This window comes from Babylonia areolata, chromosome 19 (assembly GCF_041734735.1).
Source record: "Babylonia areolata isolate BAREFJ2019XMU chromosome 19, ASM4173473v1, whole genome shotgun sequence".
NCBI lineage: Eukaryota > Metazoa > Mollusca > Gastropoda > Neogastropoda > Buccinidae > Babylonia > Babylonia areolata.
In genome coordinates this window covers 27,791,920-27,812,853 of record NC_134894.1, presented here as the reverse complement: position 1 = coordinate 27,812,853, position 20,934 = coordinate 27,791,920, and the positions used below count along the sequence as shown (strand labels likewise).

The following is a 20,934-nucleotide window of genomic DNA, read 5'->3' as shown; positions in this document are numbered from 1 at the left end:
AACCAACCGCCACACACGCACACGCCACAATGACAATGATTGGTCACACACCCCATGACCATTGTTAACAATCAATCATGGACAATAATTCATTGCACACCCCAACAAACTTGGTTTACAGTCAATCAAGGACAATCACTGATCTCGCACGCACACTGTTTGCAATCAACCAATACTTTTGCTCTGTTAAACATGAAATTACAGAACCTGAAGGAGAAAATAAAAACCAGTCTGAAGTGTTGTCTATCCCACCCCTCATCAAATCTGAAACATTATCTGGCACATTTTCATTCAAACCCAGTGACAATACCTACATGTCAGTGAATAGTTGATGGCCATGGCTCTAACAACGAAATGATGAGGGAAAGGTGACACCTGGAAAAAAGCTTGTCTTTGAATAGAGTAAGCTGTCCACTTACATTTGAAATAAGCCCTCATTCAAAAACATGCATTTAAACACTGGAAGACTATCTGTTTCAATCAAAATAATTCTGAAACCAGCAACAATATATATTATATATATAGATATATATAGATATACACACACACACATGTGTGATGAATGTATATTTTAATACAGTTTTCAATCTATCAATTGTGTACTTGTCCAAAATCCTGAACTGTACTTGCAGAAAAGTAACTTTTGTCCAACATGTGGGTCTCCTCAATTTTTTCACTGCATTGCATTGCCCCACTCTTATCTTTGCTATATTACAGAACGGACTTCAGGGGCGATTCAGAACATACTTATACAACCTGACAGTTCCTCATAAGCTTCTTACAAACCTTTCAGTTATCTGGGCAATCTACATGGCTGCATTTCTCCCCATGTGACTTTTGATTTGACAATGATAAGAGCAACTTTCCATCACAGTGAAGCCACCAGGACTAAGTTTTTTCAGAGGAATGTGGTCAGTAATTCAGCTCAAAACGACACACCATACTGTAACACATCCACTTCCCCCTCGTCCTTCATGCACTGTATTTTGCTCCAGCACTGCACCATCAAAAGTCAACACACAGAGTAGCAATACTCCTTTCCCATCTTTGATCTTTCAAACTGCATTTGGTGACCTGGCACCTTCAGCAATCTGTTTTTGTGTATCAATTAACATGTAAATTTCCCTTCTTTTTTTAAAAAAATGATCCGATAAAAAAGATGCTAATTTTTATCAGTGGTCTCTAAAAACTCTTTGCCATTTCCATTTTCTCTATCCCTCACTCTAACTCTCTATCCCTCGCTCTTCTAACTAAAAGGAAAAATCAATCCTCTGAGATCACCAAAAGGGACAGATTCACTCCATTTTAACAGCATGCCAACAACCAATTTTCCAAAAAGAAAGATATGTCCCGTTCCAACAGTATGCCAACAAACACCAACTTGTTCTGAAAAGAGAGATCCATCCCGTTCAGACTGTATGCCGACAACAACCAAACAACTTGTTCCAAAAAGAACCACAATTTTACTCAGGGTTCAAAGAGTCCCAAATGCCACACTTTTTCTTTCACGTTTGTTTTACTGCAGCGGATCATAAGTCCCCCCAATGCCATGAACTTTTCTGACGTGTTTGTTTTTGTGCTGCAAATGAGCAAACGTCCTGTGGCACAGATGACATCGCAGGCTCTCATTTTCCCCGTGCTTGGCATTTCGGTGATAGCTTAGGGCCTGAAATGAGTTGAATATCTTCCAGCACTTGATGCACAGGTGTTTTCTGTGGGATCTACGGACATGTGCACACAGCTCTTTGCCTGTGTTGGCCATGTGGTCACAAAAACAGCAAGACAGAAGGCTGACAGGGTGCCCATGCTCAGAAGACAGCCCATGTTTCTCCCAAGCCTCTCCTTCCCTCTGGGAAAACTGTGTTCTCTGAAGGCCAGACAGCAGGCCTCCTGGGTTAAAAGCTTCATAACCAGCCAGATCTTCATCGTCAGCCACACAATCAAATTGCACTGACCCTTCCACACTGGTATCGACCAGGTCACCTGTGTCATGCTGTTGCCATCCTGCAACAACACAGAAAAGCACTAAAGCTTGGGCACAGCAGTCATCAGTTTCTGGTCTACTGAGTGAAGCCTGTTCCACTGTGCAACTGTTTTTAAGTTTTCACTTTTTTCATTCCATATCTGAATCTTTTCCCATCCCTTGTCCTGGACACTGCAGCCCACCCCTATGTACTGGATACTAATCCACCTCTTCTTTTATAAGCTGGTCCCCTGGGTGTTTTTCACTTAATCTCTGTTCGTATACAAAACCTATAGCACAGCCTTTAGTTAAGTTTATCAAAAATGATAATGGCAAAAGATGATGATGTGATGATCACATGAAACATCACAGATGTGAATCCGGCCACTCAATTTAAGAAACTTTTTTTCCCAAGAAATCAAGGTTTGCACACTGGGGATGTGGGTGAGCAGGTTAAAAAAGAAAATGATAAAAAGAATCAAAAATTGATACACATAATTTTTTTTAACCCTCAATACAACCAGTGATGTTTCTGGAATGACACAGACAGGGAGCAGCAAGGAGGATAGTGGGTGTTTTTCGTGGTGTATACATGTGAATGCATGCACATTCATCAGCACCATGAATCCATGAAAGCAGAAACTCCACATAGAGCCAACACCCTCCCCCCCACAACTCCTATCAATAAGCCACAGCCAGACAACTGTCACCCTGATGTAACTGCCACCAAAACCCCAGATCTGTACAATCTGCACTGATGATACATCATCTCAACCTCCTCCACAGAAAAAGTTCTGACCCGCAGAAGTTAAAGAAGAGGAACGCTGAAGCTGGTTTCTCTGGAGCTACAGGTGTAAACCCGACCCTGCTTTAAAAATATTTTGATGACTTTGCTTCATACGACTGACAAATGTATACATAGGAGAGAGGTACAGACTCAAACAGTGTGAGTGAGAGAGAGACAATGAGAGAGAATGAAACAGATCCAATGCTATTCTGAGTAATAAACACATATACCAAGGAGAGAGAGAGAGAGGGGGGGGGGGGGGGGGGTAGAAAGAGAGATACTCGGAGTACCTCAGAGAGACAGAGACAAGAGGGAGTGAACTGGATCCCATGCTACTGTCTATCAAGTATAAACAAACCGTATCAATACTGCACAAGTTGTTTCCATATAAATACTTGTAACACACACTGAAAGCACCCTCAACACAGAGTGGACCAGCAATGTCATCACAGAGCATAAAAGTTTTTTTTAGAGAAATGAGTAGGGAAGATAAAACAGTACACATGATTTGCTTTCCACAAAAAAAATAAATGGTTTGCTTTCCTCAAGTTCACAACTTCCAAAAAACACTTCAATCCACATCTCTCTTTAGATATTTTTTTTAAAAGGGGGGAAAAAGCACAAATGCAGATTTTCAGATCCACTGATGAAACGCTCTTGTACAACGAACACAAATCCACAAAACTACTCAAATACATCATTTAAATTTCGTATCAATAATCGCTATACTTGTCACACACACACATGCACACAAACAGGAGCCTCGTAATATCTCCAAATTATCATGTCTGTTGCTGCTGAATGACATTATGAACGCTCTTCAGGTGCTGCAGTTTGTTCTGCATGTGAGCAAAGTTCTTCCCACACAGGGGACACCTCAGGTGCTCCTTGGCCCCATGGGTGGCGTTCAGGTGGAAGCCCAGGGCCCGGCGGGAGTTGAACAATTTGAAGCAGATCTTGCAGACATGTTTGTTGTGAATGCGCCGCATGTGGTCAATCAAGGCCACCATGTTGGCCAGCACCACGTTGCACGACGGACACACTGACAGGCCTCGCAGACCCTCATGTCTCAGCCAGTCCGAGGGTCCGGCGGCCAGAGGTAAATGATTCTTCAGGTAATCGTCCAGGTGCACTGCCCTACCTGCATGATACAACCCATCAACATCACTCCACTGTCGCTCCTCCCTGCTCCTGTGGTCTGCAATGGTAAATATGGACACACAGGTAACTCCACTGGAGGGTTTCAACTTTTGTTTCCTTTCCTCACCTACAGTCAAACAACTAAAGCCAGTCCTTCACAAGTTTTTTGTTGTCCCCCACCCCCCACCCCAACACCCATATCATGCAATCCTTCTTGTAAAAATACTGGAGATAAGTATTCATTTCATTATCTTCAGCAAAATCACTTTTTTGTCATTTCATTTTTTTCTAATCCTGTTTCAGCAAAAGCATTTTTACCACTAAAAATGACAACTGCCAGTCGTATATGTTTTCAGTTGATTTCATTATTATGAATATTTAGAACTTGTAATACAATACTGAACAATAGTATACCAAATAAATAAGTTCTTTTTACAAGGCAGTCCACATATTCTATCACTATGCTTTCTCTTTTCCCGTTTCTACCAAACAGAAATATAAACAGAAATGATTTAATCAGTAATGAAACTGAAAGGGATATCACTTTACATCAAATGATTTGTTTTGTTGGTTGTTGTTGGGTTTTTTTTGGCAGGAGAGGCTGGGCGTGGGGGGGGGGGGGGGGGGGGGGGGGGGGGAGGGGGGCATACATATTTTTTCAGCAGTAAATGAAAAATTTTTTGATCAAATCACAGAATTTACAGGCAATACAGCACTATCTCCAAAGAGACTGTCTCATCTCTGCACATCATGTCTGGCATTTGAAGAGGGTTTTTTGTTTGTTTGTGTGTTTGTTTTGTTTTGTTTTTCTTTTTTTCTCCCTTAGAAAAGGGGCTTGGTGCTTTCAAAATCACAGTGATGAAGTTAAGAACTGTCCAGACAAACAGCTGAAGGGAAGTGAAAACCAAAGGCAGCTTCAGTTTAGTCTATCAGTATATGTCTGTGTGTTGTTCTCTTAACATTCATTTGAGATCTTGTTTTTTGGGTTTTTTTCATGGAGGGTAGGATAGGAAAAGCGAACTGCTTTTCTTGTGTGGTTTTTCTCTGAGCATAACCACTGCCTTTTCCCCTTCAAAATAGACACTTCAAGTTTCCAGGTAGGTAAAATACAGCCTAAATCCAGCAAACGCAAGTTGGAGTAAGTGTCAAAAACCATGATACAACAAAAAGCTGTCCGGGGAGGGGGTGGGGGGAAAGTGTTTGTACGCAAACTGTGGAGACTACAGAAATAAATATAATCATGGCTTCACCAAACCTACCCTCTAACTGTCTAAGAAAAAACAAAAAACAAACCAACACAAAAAAGAAAACCTTTCTTAACACTGACATTAGTCAGAACTGGTAACATTCACAAATAAGGTACACTGAACTCTTTCAAGTTTTCACTTTCAAAACATGAATAATGGTTAACAGGAGCAGATTTTCCTCAGTCCACTGATACTGGAGTTGAGTAGAACTGAAAGTGAATGGATCCTTGCATAGAGTAAGTGAATGAAATGATGCATTCACCCCCCCCCCCCCCCCCCCCCCCCAAAAAAAAAGAAAGAAAAAAAGACGACTTTGCAAGGGTTAATATTTTCATTTCAACCAAATAAAAATGTAATTTCTCTGTGTATGAAAATTGCAGAAAAACAATAAATTATATATATATATATATATTCTCTGTTTATGAAACGTCTTGTATGTAAAAAAAAAAATATATATATATCCATCCACTAACATAATTCACCCCTGCAGCTAAACTCTTGTTGATCATGGATACCTGTTCACATACGTTGAATGTGAATGCTGTCACACAAGCACACATCAGTCACCCTGATGAAGGATGAAGAGCATCTTTTTTCCCCCCTCTTCATGGGGGACATGGGGGGCGGGGATGGGGGGGGGGGGGGGGCGCATACAGATGTTAAGGAGGGGCAGGGTGAAGGTTGAGGAACAGACTGAAAAAAAGTAATCTTGTTTTTCATCGAAAAGCAGAAAGCCACAATGTCCTGATGTGAAAGTAATTTATCACCCTGGAAAACAATATTCAACCTCCTTATCACTCACTTCAATTTAAAGCTTGATCAAACCAGTTTAACGTCTGCAGCCAATAGAAACTTCGCAACAAATTTACTACCAGTTTTAAGTCTGCATCCAGTACCAATAAGCCAATTTCAACACCACATTCTGATTTCCATTAAATCCTGTCTCAGACATGTCATATACATTATCATTCGACTTGTAAGCTGTTCATGGAATTAGGCAAGTGAGATGGCATTGATCAGTCAAACACAGTGTCACAGAACAGGTCAGGGTCCATAATCTGGGAGGTGATGCACATTTCTCATATGCTGCTGTTTATTTTGCCTGTGAGCAAACGTCTTGCCACAGATATTACACCTCAGATGTTCCTTAGTGCCATGGGTGGCATTTCGATGGAACCCCAAAGCCTGGTGAGAGTTAAAAGACCTCCAGCACAGCACACAGATATGTTTCAAATGTTCCAGGCGCATGTGCTTGCAGAAAAGCTTGACATCAGGAAGAACTGTGTTGCACACAGGGCAGCTCAATAAACCCCTTGAACGTTCCGTCACCTCTGGATCTGACGATTCCGTTCTAGGCGCCAAGGGAGACTGGTGCTGATATTGCAGACCGACTCGACCTCTGGGTTCTAGTTCAAAACCACTCTTGCCCTCTGCCCACAAACGATGGGCTTCTGGGACACACCCTGTGAATGAAATAAACATAAAATAACAATGATAATGTTGTTGGTTTTTTCCCAAGGAAAGTCTTTCACAAGTCACCCACCTGCTGCAAGAAACACAAACATCCCTTAGATGGGATTCTCTAACCAGACACTTCCAATTCATCTCATCCATGACGCACAATACAGACATAAATATATAGGCTGTACAACAGTGTACAGTATATGAAGCATCACTGTGCAATTTGCAACGTCAGTGTCAACTCTGTCCTTCCCACTACTGAACTACAAAGATCATTTAAAAAATCTCTACAGAGAATACATCACAATAACAATGGGAAAACATGCCCAGTGCCAATTACCAAAAAATGGAAGGAGTTATTTTTGCAGACAATAAAATGGAAGGAGTGCTTTTTTGTTACTCATTCTGGTAGGTTTGTATGTGCACCTATCGGGGGAAATGTACAAAATGGTGTTCTTAAAGAAACAGGAGAATCATCTCTGGTATGTGTATCTGACATGCAAAGTGTCCCTTGCATCTGAGTCATCCGTCCACTTTTTTACATTTATCTATTATTGTTCTATCATAACATACTGGAGACTTTATAAAAGTTAACAAAGCACCATCTACTGGCCAAATACAGTAACATTTTTTTTTTAAACATAAACCAATGGTTATCCTTCTATCACAACATGCACCAGATTTAAATAAGTAAACAAAGCACCGTCTACAGGCCCAGTACAGTATTTTTTTTTCTTGCCACGAATGATTTGAAATTTTGTCTGCTTTCCCTACAGACTGCATGTAACCCTTGTCCACAACCATCAATTGATTTTTTTTCCTCAATATGTATATATTTGATCACCGATGAAAGAAGAATTTAATTTTTTTTTTTTTTTAATAAAAAAAAATTCCCAGAGACTTTATTTTTCTTGAAATATTTTCAAGAGACTGCTTTATTTTCACCCATGACTTCTTTATTGTGCAGAAAATGCATTGTGCATCTGGGACCATCTTTATCATCATCCTAAAAGAACCCAGACCACTCAAGTTCCAGTGAGATGGGCACACTATTCAGAAGGTCCATTCCTAAGAATGATAATTTAAACAAAGAACATGCACTATAATCAAATCAAGCCATAAAAAAAGAACAGGGGGAGTGGGAGGGGAATTGGAGGGAACTGAAAAACATCAGATCTTTTTTTTCCTTCAACGTTTATGGCAGTCTTGTAAACTTGTTTGTTTTGTTTTTTTCTTCTTTTTTTTTTTTTAATCAATAATAATATATGGCACAAATCTATAAAACTCGACACCCAAAGCCTTCTTCCCCTTATGGCATACACATATAAAAATGTATCACTTTCTCAACACTAGAATGACTTAAGCCATGAAGCTGAACAAGTATGTACACGCTTTAAGCTGAACAAATTTACATGCACACGCTTTCGGCTCTAAGGTGAACAAGTCTGTAAATGCATTCAACTCCATGTTCAACTCAGCCTGACCCAAGTCTGAATATTGTTCTGGTTCTTGGTTCAGAATCTGCCACCCCAACAACAACAGTGCCAACGTATCCCCGATGTGTGCATCTTTCAGAATGAAATGCCAACCTCTGAACCAAGGATGTCAGTCCAGGCTTTCCAACTGAGAAAAATGTATGGGAAATCACCTAAAAATGCAACTACTGGCTGAACACTTCATCCCCTTCTACAGATTGATTGAGGAATCTACATTGTGGACATGTCTCATATGGTAATTCTTATGCTGCTTGTGGCCCAGCATTTTACCACACAGAGGGCATTTCAAATCCTCCCTGCACCCGTGTTTAGCATTCCGGTGGTAGCTAAGGGCCTGCTGAGACCGGAACACCTTCTCACACTCCGAGCAGTGGTACAGTTTCTTCTCCCCCAACCTCCTCCCTGGAGAAAACTGAAGCCTGATAGGGCGAGGGAACTGCGGAGGCGTTGACGAATTCATGGCCAGGTCGATAGGACTCAGCCTCTGCTGGGGGTGACTTAGCGCCGGCATGGCTCCGGGACGAGGGGGAAACTGGGGCTGGCTGAATGGGGGATACCCCTGGCCTCCAGTGCTGGGGGACGACGTCTGGTGGTGGGGACTTAACTGAATAGCACTGGGAGGGTCACCAGACAGATTCTCCGCCTGCGGCTGTTGCATCGACTGCTTGCGAGCCTCCTCCATCGAGCCACTGACAGATGGGGCCTCATCACCATGAGAGGAAAGGGCAGGTGAGGGGGGTGGTGGGATAATGGATTCTAACTGACTTATGGTGGACACAGAAAAGACCGGGGGCTGACTTGGCCCCTGCAGCACTTCTCCAAGCTGGGGCGCAGGGAGCTGCGTACACGCGAGGGATGTTTGCGCAGCAGACGTCAACTCCACCTGGCTGAGGCGGTTGACCCCCGAAATGACAACTTCTGCCATGTTCGGAGCCACATCTGCAATGGCAAAACAGAAATGGACGGTCATACATATCTCTAGAATACCGCCATCCCCATACCCCCATTGTCGCTCCTAAAACTGAACAAGTTAAAAACTGAAGTTTTGTTGCAGTTTTGGGAGTTTTTTCTTTCAGTTTTCTTCTTTTTAGTTTAAAAAAAAATATATATATTTTCCCTTCTTAACTTCAAAGCAGTGCACACTTTTTAACCACACACAATGTCTCTCTGCCTTCCCCTCTTTTAAATACAAATATCTTTTCAAGAACAAGAATGGCAATAAGAACAACAGGATAAAGTAACATGGGAGTGATTCACTTCAGAACCATGTTGATCATTACCCCAGAGGCAACATGGACACAAAGCAAACACTGACTACTCCTTGACAAAAGAAATATTATTAAATTCAAACAAAGCAAGCTCCCACTTTTAACTATCATCATGGTTCCTCTTTTTATCACTTTATATCTTAAGAGCCATAAATGTTATGAAACTTTCTTTTTTTTAAGATGTAAAGCATATGGGAATAGAATCAAACATCTGATCTGTCTCCTGGAGAGAAATGGATGCCTGCAGGAACTTGTATATAAAGAGAAAGATCACACTTCTGTCTGCTTATAGCGCTATGCCCATGCACAGATGAAAGGGATATACTTCAAATTGTTTTGTCCTCTATATGCCTAATGAACAGTTTCCACAGTTAACTTTCTCAACAGTCAGCATGAGATCCATTCTCAAGAGTCAAGAGCAAAAACTGGCCACATACACCATCTCACTGAGCATACCACACTCAACTGAAAATATTGCATTATCTTCCATAAGGCTTATTTGTCAGTAAATGGGTCTCTGTGAAACCAAGCTGGAGTACAGAATGGAAGGACAACTCTTCCAGATTTTTCAGATGAGATGTGCAAATAACTGAATATGATACTATTTTTGATAAATAAAACGAGACACTGTCCCACGAGAAACAAGTCTGACCAGAGAATACCAGCTGGCTTCTTTGTCCAGTTGTCAAAGGGTAGCAATCCTTCACTGACAAGAACTTCAGCGATCACAGTATCAAAGAATTAATGCACTGGGAGCCATTATCACCTGAAGCTGAGTTAACGTTTATATTGCAGGATTCACACTTTTAATCCTTTTAGGTCTGCCAGGATCAAAGCTTCTGCAACATTCTGAGCCTGGGAGTTTGAGTTTTGAGAGAGTATTTTTTTTATTTAAACTGAGTAAGTTGCAATGGTAGTTCAGCATGGGTGGCTTGTGTCATTGTCTTATTTGTGCAAGTCTGAAAGAATGGAAAGCTGGCAAAGGTTGAAAATCATGAGACAGAATAAGTAACTTGCTATCCACTCTTCTACAGCTGTTATCTATTTATGTTTGTTGTCTTTGTGTGTTGTGTGTGCGAGTGTGTGCCTGCACATACATACATACATACATGTGTGTGTGTGCGCGCGCGCACATGCATGAGTGTGTTTGAAATACATGGGTGAAATCTTACAATGGTTCAGTTTTGTAAAAAGAAGCAACAGCCTGGACAGGGCTGAGGAGACGAGCTGTTGCACCTTTCCAACATAGACAAACCACTCGCTGACAGGCTCTCATGTTCACACAATCTCACAAGATCCCAACTTCCTGCCAGAGTTCCGCAAGACAAAACCATTACCACAAGAAATCCATCCGATTCTGCCTTTTCACTTTATTCTACAAAAGAAGATTTCACCAATGTGCAGTTATATGGTCTGTCAGGTCTGCCTTAAACAACACTCCTTGAACACACAAGTTATGAACATGGGGCTGCATTACAGAAAATGAATGCAGTCTGAGAAATAAAAATGAAACACAATTTCACTTTAATACAAGTCTTTCTTCATCATACAAGAGAACAATAAAATCAAATGTCAGAATGCCAAGTACAGGATAATCTGAGGAAGCAAGTCTTTTTTTTTTTCTTTTTTTTTTTTTGATTTTCTTTTCTTTGAATTTAAAACCTTCAAGGTCACATATTGATTGACACTGACAAAAAAACTGTTCAAGAAACCAGATAACAGTCTCAACATTATCAAGAAGCAAACTACATGATACATGGAAGGGCATGACATGGTATAACAAAAAACCAGGACAGCAGAGTCAAAAGATGTCCACGAAATTGTATTCCTCTGATCTATTACTGCTGTAACATGATGTGAGGGCTACACATGTAACCAACTGGTACTGCCATGTGCTTGCTGGTCATGGTTTTCCATTTGACCAGAAAACCACAGCCCTCTACAGCACAAATTCACAACAAAACTTATTTGTGAAGACTGTGCCTTAGCAGAATGGTTCCCTTCGACTGCTGCGAAGAGTACGGGCATAGAACTAACACCTACACTGTACGTCATTCAGTGCAAGATGTTCATTAAATATTTGTTGCAATGGCCCATGGTGAACAAGAAAATCAGAAACAATTATAAATATTAGCAGCACAATGAAAAAGTATGTAGCTGTAGGAGTGGGCATGTGGCTGAAACATGTTACTGAGGCATGGATGCATGAGAAGAAATGTCAAAAGTCCTAAAAATGATCCTTTCCATGACATTCTGTTAACCCCAGTCCTGAAAATCGACCTGCCACTGCACTGATACTGAAAACACTGTGATGTTCGATTCAGTTGTGTGTTACAGTGTGAGCAATGGAGTGCTGGTTTGTACCACCTACCCACTGTGTGAAAGAACTGAAGTTCTTAATGACCACCCACGTCAGTTTTAGCAAACTGTCTTCAGGTAAACATTTGTTTTCTTCTGTTATTCTCGGTACCCAAAAAAGCTGATGGAAAATGCGATCTGTGTAATCAATGATAAAGATACAAAATAAATGACATCTGTTCTTACAAGCTGAATATATATCAAAAAGCTTCACCGTCTCACAACTCACAGTAAGTTTCTAAAGTCATTCCAGTCAAAAGTCTGCAGTTTTTCTTCCCCTATGAAAATGAAGACTCCCACTGACACCACTTCTTCACATTGTCAAAAAACCAGACTCACTGATTTGCCATCCATCTATTCGCATGAACATCAACACATCAGAAACCCAACCTTTTTCAAAATGATTTTTGCACAAGAACAGACAAATCCAGTCCCAGTCCCGTCACCGCTGGACCAAATCAAGTCCGCCCCCAATCAGATCAGGAGATGTGGTGCTGATGAACACTGGTGAACTGACTTGAGATGGTTCTGCAAGTTGTCCGCCCGGTAATACACCATCCCACAGATAGTACAGGGCATAGGGCGCGACTGGTCACACTTCCACCGATGACGCTGAAGCGACTGCGCCAGCTGGTAGCTCCTCCCACACTTTGAACAGCGGAATGGACGGAGGGGGTCAACAGGAGGCAACGGTTCCCTTTCTTCACTACTCTCCTGCAAGTCTTTGTCATCGGGTCGCAATCCATGCTCACCTCCTTCAGTCAAGTTCTTCTCAGGGCAAGTTTCCATGTGTTCAGACAGTTTCTCTGCAGTGGGGCAGTAGAACATGCAGTTCTTGCAGTACAACCCGTTGCCACCCCCTACTACACCCATGGGCATCATGCCAGCTGGAGGGTATATCTCCCTGCTCCAATCCGCCAGCTGTCTTTTGCCAACACCAAGGTCAATGGTATTCAAAGCCAAGTCACGGGGCATAGTCGCTGCAGACAAAACAGGCACACATCATAATAATCATCGCTTTACTCCAACCTGAAACAACTGCAACAGACAGAAGCTACAGGTATTTCCCAATTTTCTATAAACTCTTTGTATATTTGGAGGTGGTTTTAGTTCTGTTAAACTGCCATCTGACATAAACTTTCAATGAAGAAAAGTAAACTTTACTAAGTTTTTTTGTTTGTCTGTTTCTTTGTTTTTCGTTTTTTGTTGTTTTTTTTCGTTAAAGGGAGAAGACATAATGTTTTGTTTTTTCCCCCTTCTTTTAACCTAATGCCCAGTCAAGGGAGGAAAACTGCACCAAGTGTGCACATACACACTGATTAAAAAAAAACAAAAAAAAACAGGTTGGGTGTTGGGACTGTGACATTTATGTTCATGAAATCTGTGTCAACTGCATTCAGTTTTAATAATCTTATGTCCCTTTTCCTCAGCTCAAGCCACTAAGTCTTTAGATCTTGATCTCAGCTGTAGTACATTCTGTGACAACTCTTTGTTTTGAGAATACAATGAATTTACTCAAGACAGAATCTGATATCTGCCCAAACTAGCAAATGCCTTATTAAGGTGGGGAAGAGTAGTGCTTTACATCAAACGCCATAGTTCTTTTAAAAAGTTGTTTTGCCTTCCCTTAATTCTGCAGCCTCCAAATCAGACTTGCTCCATTTTCTCTTTAATTACAAGTGTCCAATTAAGACTGACAATTCAAGGTGACCCATATCAGTTTCTGTTTGTTCAACTTAAGGTAATCATTTCAGTTTCTGGTGGTCAAATATCAGTTCTTTTGTAAATATTGGAAAAAAGACAAACAGCAGCAACTGTGCTTTTCAGGAAACTGGTAAGGCCCATGCAGAATGAACAAATCTATCAACACCGCACACCATACTGTGTATGTGTGTGTTTCACTCATCACCATTTCTTACAAAGATATACACCCATTTTAAAAGCTTTGCAGAGGCAAATCAGCAGCTGCTCTCATATTCATTCATTTGATTCCACAGGTTAAAATAATTCTGGTCTTACTGCTCTATGTCACAGAATGATTCTAGTCTTACTGCTGTTATATCATTGCTAAGACTTTCAAATCCTTAAAAATATCCCCATATATGTACTACAACTAACAATATCTTAATAATAGCAATAATAATATATCAATAAGATCACATCCAAATCTGTTGCACTCTTGATGCAGCTATAAAAGTCATACTTTTAATCTGTTTCACTCTCACCAGTGAGCACATACCACTTTATGTGGTGGAAACTAAGGCCATCCCTAAATAGAAACAGGAGTTTTCAGATGCAAGAATGATTCCATTAAACTATAGGACCAGACAACACAACACAATGTGAATTTTTAAGTCACAAGTAAACCAAATTTAATACACTTTCAAAATCACATCCCATCCACAACTAAATCGTGACTTGTGGAACACAAGTGCAAACTTGGTGGAAACTACTCAGTTTGAGAAACTGCTCAAGAGAGGTGGCCATGAAACTGGGGGGTCTGAAACACCCCGTGCCTTTCCATGTGTGCTCTGAGACTGTCAGGCCTGTAGGTGGTGTATCGGCACAGCGTGCAGTTCAAGACTCTGGAGCTCTCGCACTTCCACTTGTGACGGGTCAGACTCCGCCGGTACTGAAACTGGCGACCACACTTACAGCAGGAAAAGGCAAATGTGGAGGAGACGGCGGCAGTCTGTGCTACCGTCTGTGCCTGTTTTCCCCACAGCAATGATGCACTGTCCATCCCCATCCCGAACCCCTGGGGGACCGAGCATGTCTCTTGGTGGGCTCTAAGCTCTTCCATGGAGTTTATGTCAATCTCACAAGAGGGGCACCTGATAGGAAAGTCTGCACAACAACCAAACACAGCTCTGAAGTCTAACGTAAGTAACTGTCTGCACAAGTTTATCAATGTCTGTGAAACAGAAATGTTGACACAACTCCTAATTAAGTATCTGCTGGTTTGCCTGTGTTTTTAGTGTAATTTCTACAAATTAGGAAGGAAGAAACACCACCCCCTGAATGAAGCATAATAAAAAATAAAAATAATAAAAATTAAATTTAATTTTTTTAATTTTAAAGACCATCAGTTAATATTCAACAAACCTGGCGACTTCCCCACATGGGAAGTTCTTTAAAAATCAAAAGCAAAGGTTTATTAAAGTTTATTGAATCTAACCTGTATAATTACGAGGCATGTGTATGTGTTTCACTGGGCGCATATATGTGCATGTATGCACAGTTGTGTATGCCCTTTCTTTTCCTTTTCTTTTCACAGCCATGCATAAAGGGAATCAATCAAGAGTGAAACTAAACACGTTTTGGACTTTGAAACTGAAATATAATGATGTCCTGCGGCGTCTTGTTTCAGCAATTCAAGCCAGCCATCAACTCCCATCTTTGATTCAAGAACAATCCTTTTTTTCTTTGACACACACTTGTCTACATCCATTTCTCACCAAAGTTAGCAACACAAATCCCATCTGTCCAGCAATCTGAACCTGCCTGAGTGAATATAATGGGTACAATGGGACTGGTGATCACCAGCACTGTAAAAAGTCACTTTTTACTTTCTGATTAATTCATTTTTAGTAACATCTGACTCTGAATCTGACCTGTAGCTTTTAATCTTAATGTGATGTGGCTAGCTTTCATCAACCTCACAAAAAAGAAAGAAACCCTTGCAGGCACAAGAAAAGAGCATGTACGTGAAAGACAGATTGGAGAGTGGAATGGGAAAGTGTTCTGTCTTTGAGGCAAGATTAGATGTACTGTTTTCAATTTTAGGCAAGTTAGTCTGGGGCTGTGCTGTCTGAATATTTTCTCCAGGCCCTGTTAAAGACACAGGTGAAGCTCTGTGTGTGCACTGCCATGAGTGAGCAAGGGCATGCTGCTTTGCTTGACAGCGAATATTGGAGGGGGGTTGTTTTTTCTTCTTCTTGCTCTGTTGCTATTTAAATGATGCAACCCATCAAATATATCTTCCGAAAATTTTTACTAAGCTTTCAGTTTAAGTGTGACCATGACTGACAACAACGGTACAGCACACGAGAACCAGGTAAGTCTCTGATTCAGACTGTGGCATCTATCCATCCTTGGAGAATCCAGTGAAGTCCCAAACTGGTGTGGTTACAAGATCAGTAACTGGAAAATGGTCACAAATCTGCACTGTCAGATTTGTGGTATGTGTATTACAAATCCTCAACACAGTCCCCATGAAAAATGAACCCTTACAACACTTTTTCCCTTTATTAGATCAGCAAGAAGAAAAATAGCAGCAACACAAGTCATCATGTTGCTTATAATCCTGCCAACCACAAAGGGGCCATTGCTGTCATTAGTCATATCCCAAGGCACACATACACACGCACGCACGCACGCACACACACACACACACACACTGCACCTTGCCATCATCCCTCCACACAATCCATCATCTATCACCATGGCATCACTCTTAACAGAATTTTGAGACAAGAAATCTCTCCAAGAACTTTCATTTATTGTGGCAGAACTTATCATCAAGATCCATACAAAAACCCATAATATGCACAAAACAGTAAAACACTTAACCCAAATCACAAGTATATTTACATCATGAAAGTAAGTGTAACTGTAACAATATGTTCTCTGCTCTGGCCATGATCATTTACTATGTATACGTGCAAATGCTAACACTCGCTCAAACATGCAGGCAAAAACACTCTATATGTACTAAAAATCCAATTTCTTGACACCACAAAAGTGAAAAATACTGGATGATTCATGCAGCATGTCATCACATACAAAAACTTGTCAGAGAACACATTAATTTATCTCATTATCTGTTTATAACACACACAAAAAAAAATATATATATATAACCACCATACACCTTAAACAAGTTTCAGCATCATTCACACTTCAATTTTGCTCATGATGTTGAGGCTTCAATCAAATCAACCACACATTGGGGTGGCCCATCTGCGGTGACCAGACTTTGAATGGTGGATAGCCCTGATATGGCCTTCATGGTCGGCTGGGCTCTAAGCAATATTTTTAATTTAATTTAATTCTACAAATTCTTCTTTGAAGGTTAAAATGTTTCATCCCATCCCGGACTTTGCAAAATTATTTAAAGCACTGTTTTTAATATAAATTGTTTAATTCAAGAATCAATCAACTTTTTTTTTCTTTTTGTGCCCACATATACCCCGATAAATGAGTCAATCTCAGATGTCTGGAGATAGCCTGATCCTTTGCTCATACAGGGTTCATCCGGTTAAGAGAGCAGGGTGTAGAAATTATGAAACCACATAACTGTGCATAAAAATGACATCACTGTCCATCCATAAAAATGAACAGACACAGACAGACAGAGAATTGTAAACTGTGTTCACAGAAAAGTGAAATACCACACATCAGTTTACTGAAGAACATTTAAATAAGGGATGCAGACTTCAAATTGCAAGCAGTGGACAGGACAGAAAAGTTTCTATTTCACCCTATCCCAGCCTCTCTCCACTACTGACCTTGAGAAAAGGAAAGACCCCCAAAACCTTGCTACTCTTTTCTTCTTTCTGAAGAATGCTTTCAGCAGCCAAACCACAGAAAAAAGATAAGAACTGAAGAAAAGAAATCAATAAGGGGGACAGAGAGAGGTAGGACAGAATATGTAGGAGGAAGGAGAAAATGTCCATATTTTATCTGTTCTAGATATTATCCACTTCAAAAATGGACCAAAATTAATATTCTACAACAGAACTATGTCAACCCTATCAAATGAACTGTAAAAAGACTTTTTTTCTCTTTAAATCTATATAAACATTAAACTTTCATCACCCCCTGTCTAAACTTTCTTATGCCGTTCAGATAACCCACAAATTTACATTTTATGGCAACAAAATAATCAGCCCTCTAGATCCCAAAGCTACAAAAACTCCAAGGAAATTTATGTCACTTTAAAGAAAGTACTGTTTAGTCTTGTATCGTATTTGATACAAATGTTAGTAGCACTTTTTTCTTTATTTACTTCTGGTGGAAGGAGAGGAAGCAGTTTCTGTCTTTGTTGAGGCAGAGAAAAACATTGCACTTGATGCACTTCACAAAGCTTAGGCTCTGGCAGTGTCCCTGTTTGCATCGGCCCCTTACTCCCCATGTGGGCAGGTGATCAACTCCATCGCATCGAAAATCCCGCACTGGTGCTCGCTGGAAGACTCGGGCTGGGGCAGGCGGTGGTGGTGATGCAACAGACTGGCGTCCAACTGGGCATATATGATACAAATGGCTCTAGAGTGTTAAAAGTTATTCTTAAAAAGAAGTTTGAAAGAAAGGATAGTCCCAAAGAAAGGGAATCACAGGTCTATTTTCATGACTTTATTGTATTGGGGGAAATTTATAACTGCTTTCAAAAAGTATCACACACCTGTGTCTATCTTATCATCAGGAAACAAACACAGACTGACAGAAGAACTCCAAACACTGATTCCAGTCCAGACCACTCAGTCAGGCAGATCAGTCACAATTCCACCAGCAATAAAAACCAATCCCACCCAATAAAACAGATTACTACTTATATACAATCACTACCTTGCTGAAATTGCTGAGATTTGGGGAGAAAGATGATCATGGGTTTCGAAGGGACTGAACTTTAAGAGAAAAGTCAGAAACTGACATTAACTAAACCTGCTGCTTGTGCCTTGCCACATGAGACTTGAACACATCCATTCGATGAAAGACAAGTCCACACTCAGGACACTCCAGGCGCCGAGTGCCTGCACATTTCCATTTGTGACGGTTCATGGTGCGATTGTAGGAAAAGTATCGTCCACAGTGTTCGCACTGATAAGGTGTGGGGTGATTGCTCTGATGGTAACCGTAATATACACCTGTGGCTGTATTCGCCACATACTCTGCAGAAACATAACACAATCAGTTCACTTGGGGTCATATTTCACTTTAAAACAGCTTAAAAAAAAGAAAAGAAAAAAAAGCACAGAGGTCATTACAGTTTGAATTATTTTGAGGCTATTGACTCGCCACTGCACAATTCTATTAAGATCAATTAACAATATCTAAACCAGTATCACAAATATTCTAAAAGGAATTTCAATTTCCAAATTCTGCTAATGCTTACGTAACCTGAAACTGATGTTTTAAAAGCTTGATAGAATCAAATGAACATTAAAACATTGAGACTCTCCTTACATATGTTTTTATGTAATAAATTCACAAACCAATATATCAATAACACTGTGTATGAGAATACAAGCCTGCACAAACAGGCATCAATTATTTTCTGGGCATTGAAAATCATACATAAATACTTTAACATCCTCAGTGGTAAACAATGTACTTTTGTCAACATCTACATGTTTGTATTTAGCCTTTTCCTCTTTCTGGTTCAAAAGGTTCCGAGATTCTGTCACTATTATTGCTAAAAACAAAAATCTAACAATAAAAATCTGAAAAAATTCTGCTGCCAAATTCTGAGGTAGATAAAATAATCAATTTACTTTCCCTTAAAGAATTTCATGTTTATGTGAAAGTCTTTTGTTATCAGACTTGCTTCAGCATGTGTGTTGGGGTTTGTGTGTGTGTGCGCGTACACATGCCTGTGTTGAGCTATGACCTCACAAGATGAAATAAAATGAATACATTGATTGATTTGATTTTTTACAAAAAACATCCTGAATAAGACTATACCTAATTCACCCTACAAAAACTTTTTATTTCAGCTACACTAAGTTCCAAACTGTAAATGCCGAGTCTCTCCAATCAAAACTTGATGCCATGAGTATTTGCTTCATCAATACATGATGCTGGAAAACACTGTTAGTCTCCGCCCCCCCCCCCAAGAAGATTCTGTCCACCATGTTTCAAATTGGGAGGAAGGGGGAGCGGCAGGAGAAAGAATCCGAGTCATTTTCATCACATTTTGATGCCATGAGTATTAGCCATATGATAGCGCAGAACGTCAGAACGGAAAGCAACATATGTGCACAGTTCACAGGTAAACTGCCGAGTCCCTTCGCACTTCCACCGATGACGATTGAGGCTGTTCCGGAAGGCAAACTGTTTGCCACAGTTGGGACACGCTAGGGAATCTTGGCCAACCGCTGTCTGAGAGTGACCCCTACCCAAATAGCCTGCATGGCCCAAGGGTGGAGAAAACGAATGCCATGCCCCTGATACTGCAACAATAGAGCATCTGTCTGCAAACAGATATACAGACAGATATTTGGTTTTCTAAACAGAAGAAAAACAAGTTGGTTACTTTGATCTTATTTCTCAAGGAAAACCCTACTGAAAGGCAAAACTGAAAAATATATATATATATATATTATTTTTATATATATACTGCTAAAAGCATCTGAGGATATAGTTCACATTCAAACTAGCATCTATTTTTTTCTTTGTGGGGACACTGAAGCCTCATAAATATTCCAGTGCATTAAAATGAGATACATGGATTGGAAAGTTTTGGGTTTTTTTTATCCCAATGCATTGATTGGAGGTTTTGTAATACACTGATTAGTATTGTTTTCCATCCCTCCGTATGTACCCAAATTACTTTAAACAGACACCTGAAAGGCTCTAACAAAAGCACTGAAAGATGCTCTTAGATCAAGGTACCGATGTACTAATTTGATGCTGGGTGCAAGTATTGATTTGTACAGCTATAAGGAGTGAAATCCTTTTCCCCATAATTCTGCATTTCTGATTTCCACTTTATATAATCAATCACTGACAAGAAACTTACATAAATTCAGGTGTCAATATTTCACCTGTTTTTCTTATGAAGACTTCAATCCATCCCTTCTCCTACCAGCTGATGAAAACGGAACCCCTGTCTCTATCACCCCTACCCTAAACTTTCATTCCCTGGGACGCCTGATGCCGTGTTTCCTCATGTGCAACCAGTAATGGTCTGACCGGTGCGCTTTGTGGCCACAGATGTTACAAACAATCAGGCGCGTTCCCTCGCACTTCCACTTGTGCCTGAGCATGGAGTGATGATGGGCAAACGTTTTGCCACACACTGAACACCTACTCCTCAATGATGCGAACTCCCCCCCGACGCCCTTAGAAGTGAGGGAGCTAGAGGGGGAAAAGCCCGGCCTCCTCCCCCTCCACCCGACCCAGGGGTGCGCGAGGAAAGGTGACTGGGAATGGAGCAACGACCCAGTCGATCCCACTGTCAGTCTTTTGTCCACGCCTTCCCCACGGTTGTGGA

General features: G+C 40.6%; 1 protein-coding gene across 24 annotated transcripts in view; it reads right to left on the bottom strand.

Moving 5' to 3' along the window:
• LOC143293577 (uncharacterized) overlaps positions 1-20,934 on the bottom strand; it is a 139,358-nt gene that overhangs the window by 77,087 nt on the left and 41,337 nt on the right. Inside the window, exon 4 of one of the 24 annotated variants that reach the window (XM_076604596.1) lies at positions 6-2,004. The exons of 18 other annotated variants lie outside the window; for them this stretch is intronic. In XM_076604596.1, coding sequence (XP_076460711.1) covers positions 1,517-2,004 — 488 coding nt within the window. In that variant the 3' untranslated portion in view covers positions 6-1,516. 5 more of the 24 variants (XM_076604591.1, XM_076604593.1, XM_076604612.1 and 2 more) reach the window with 5 other exon arrangements.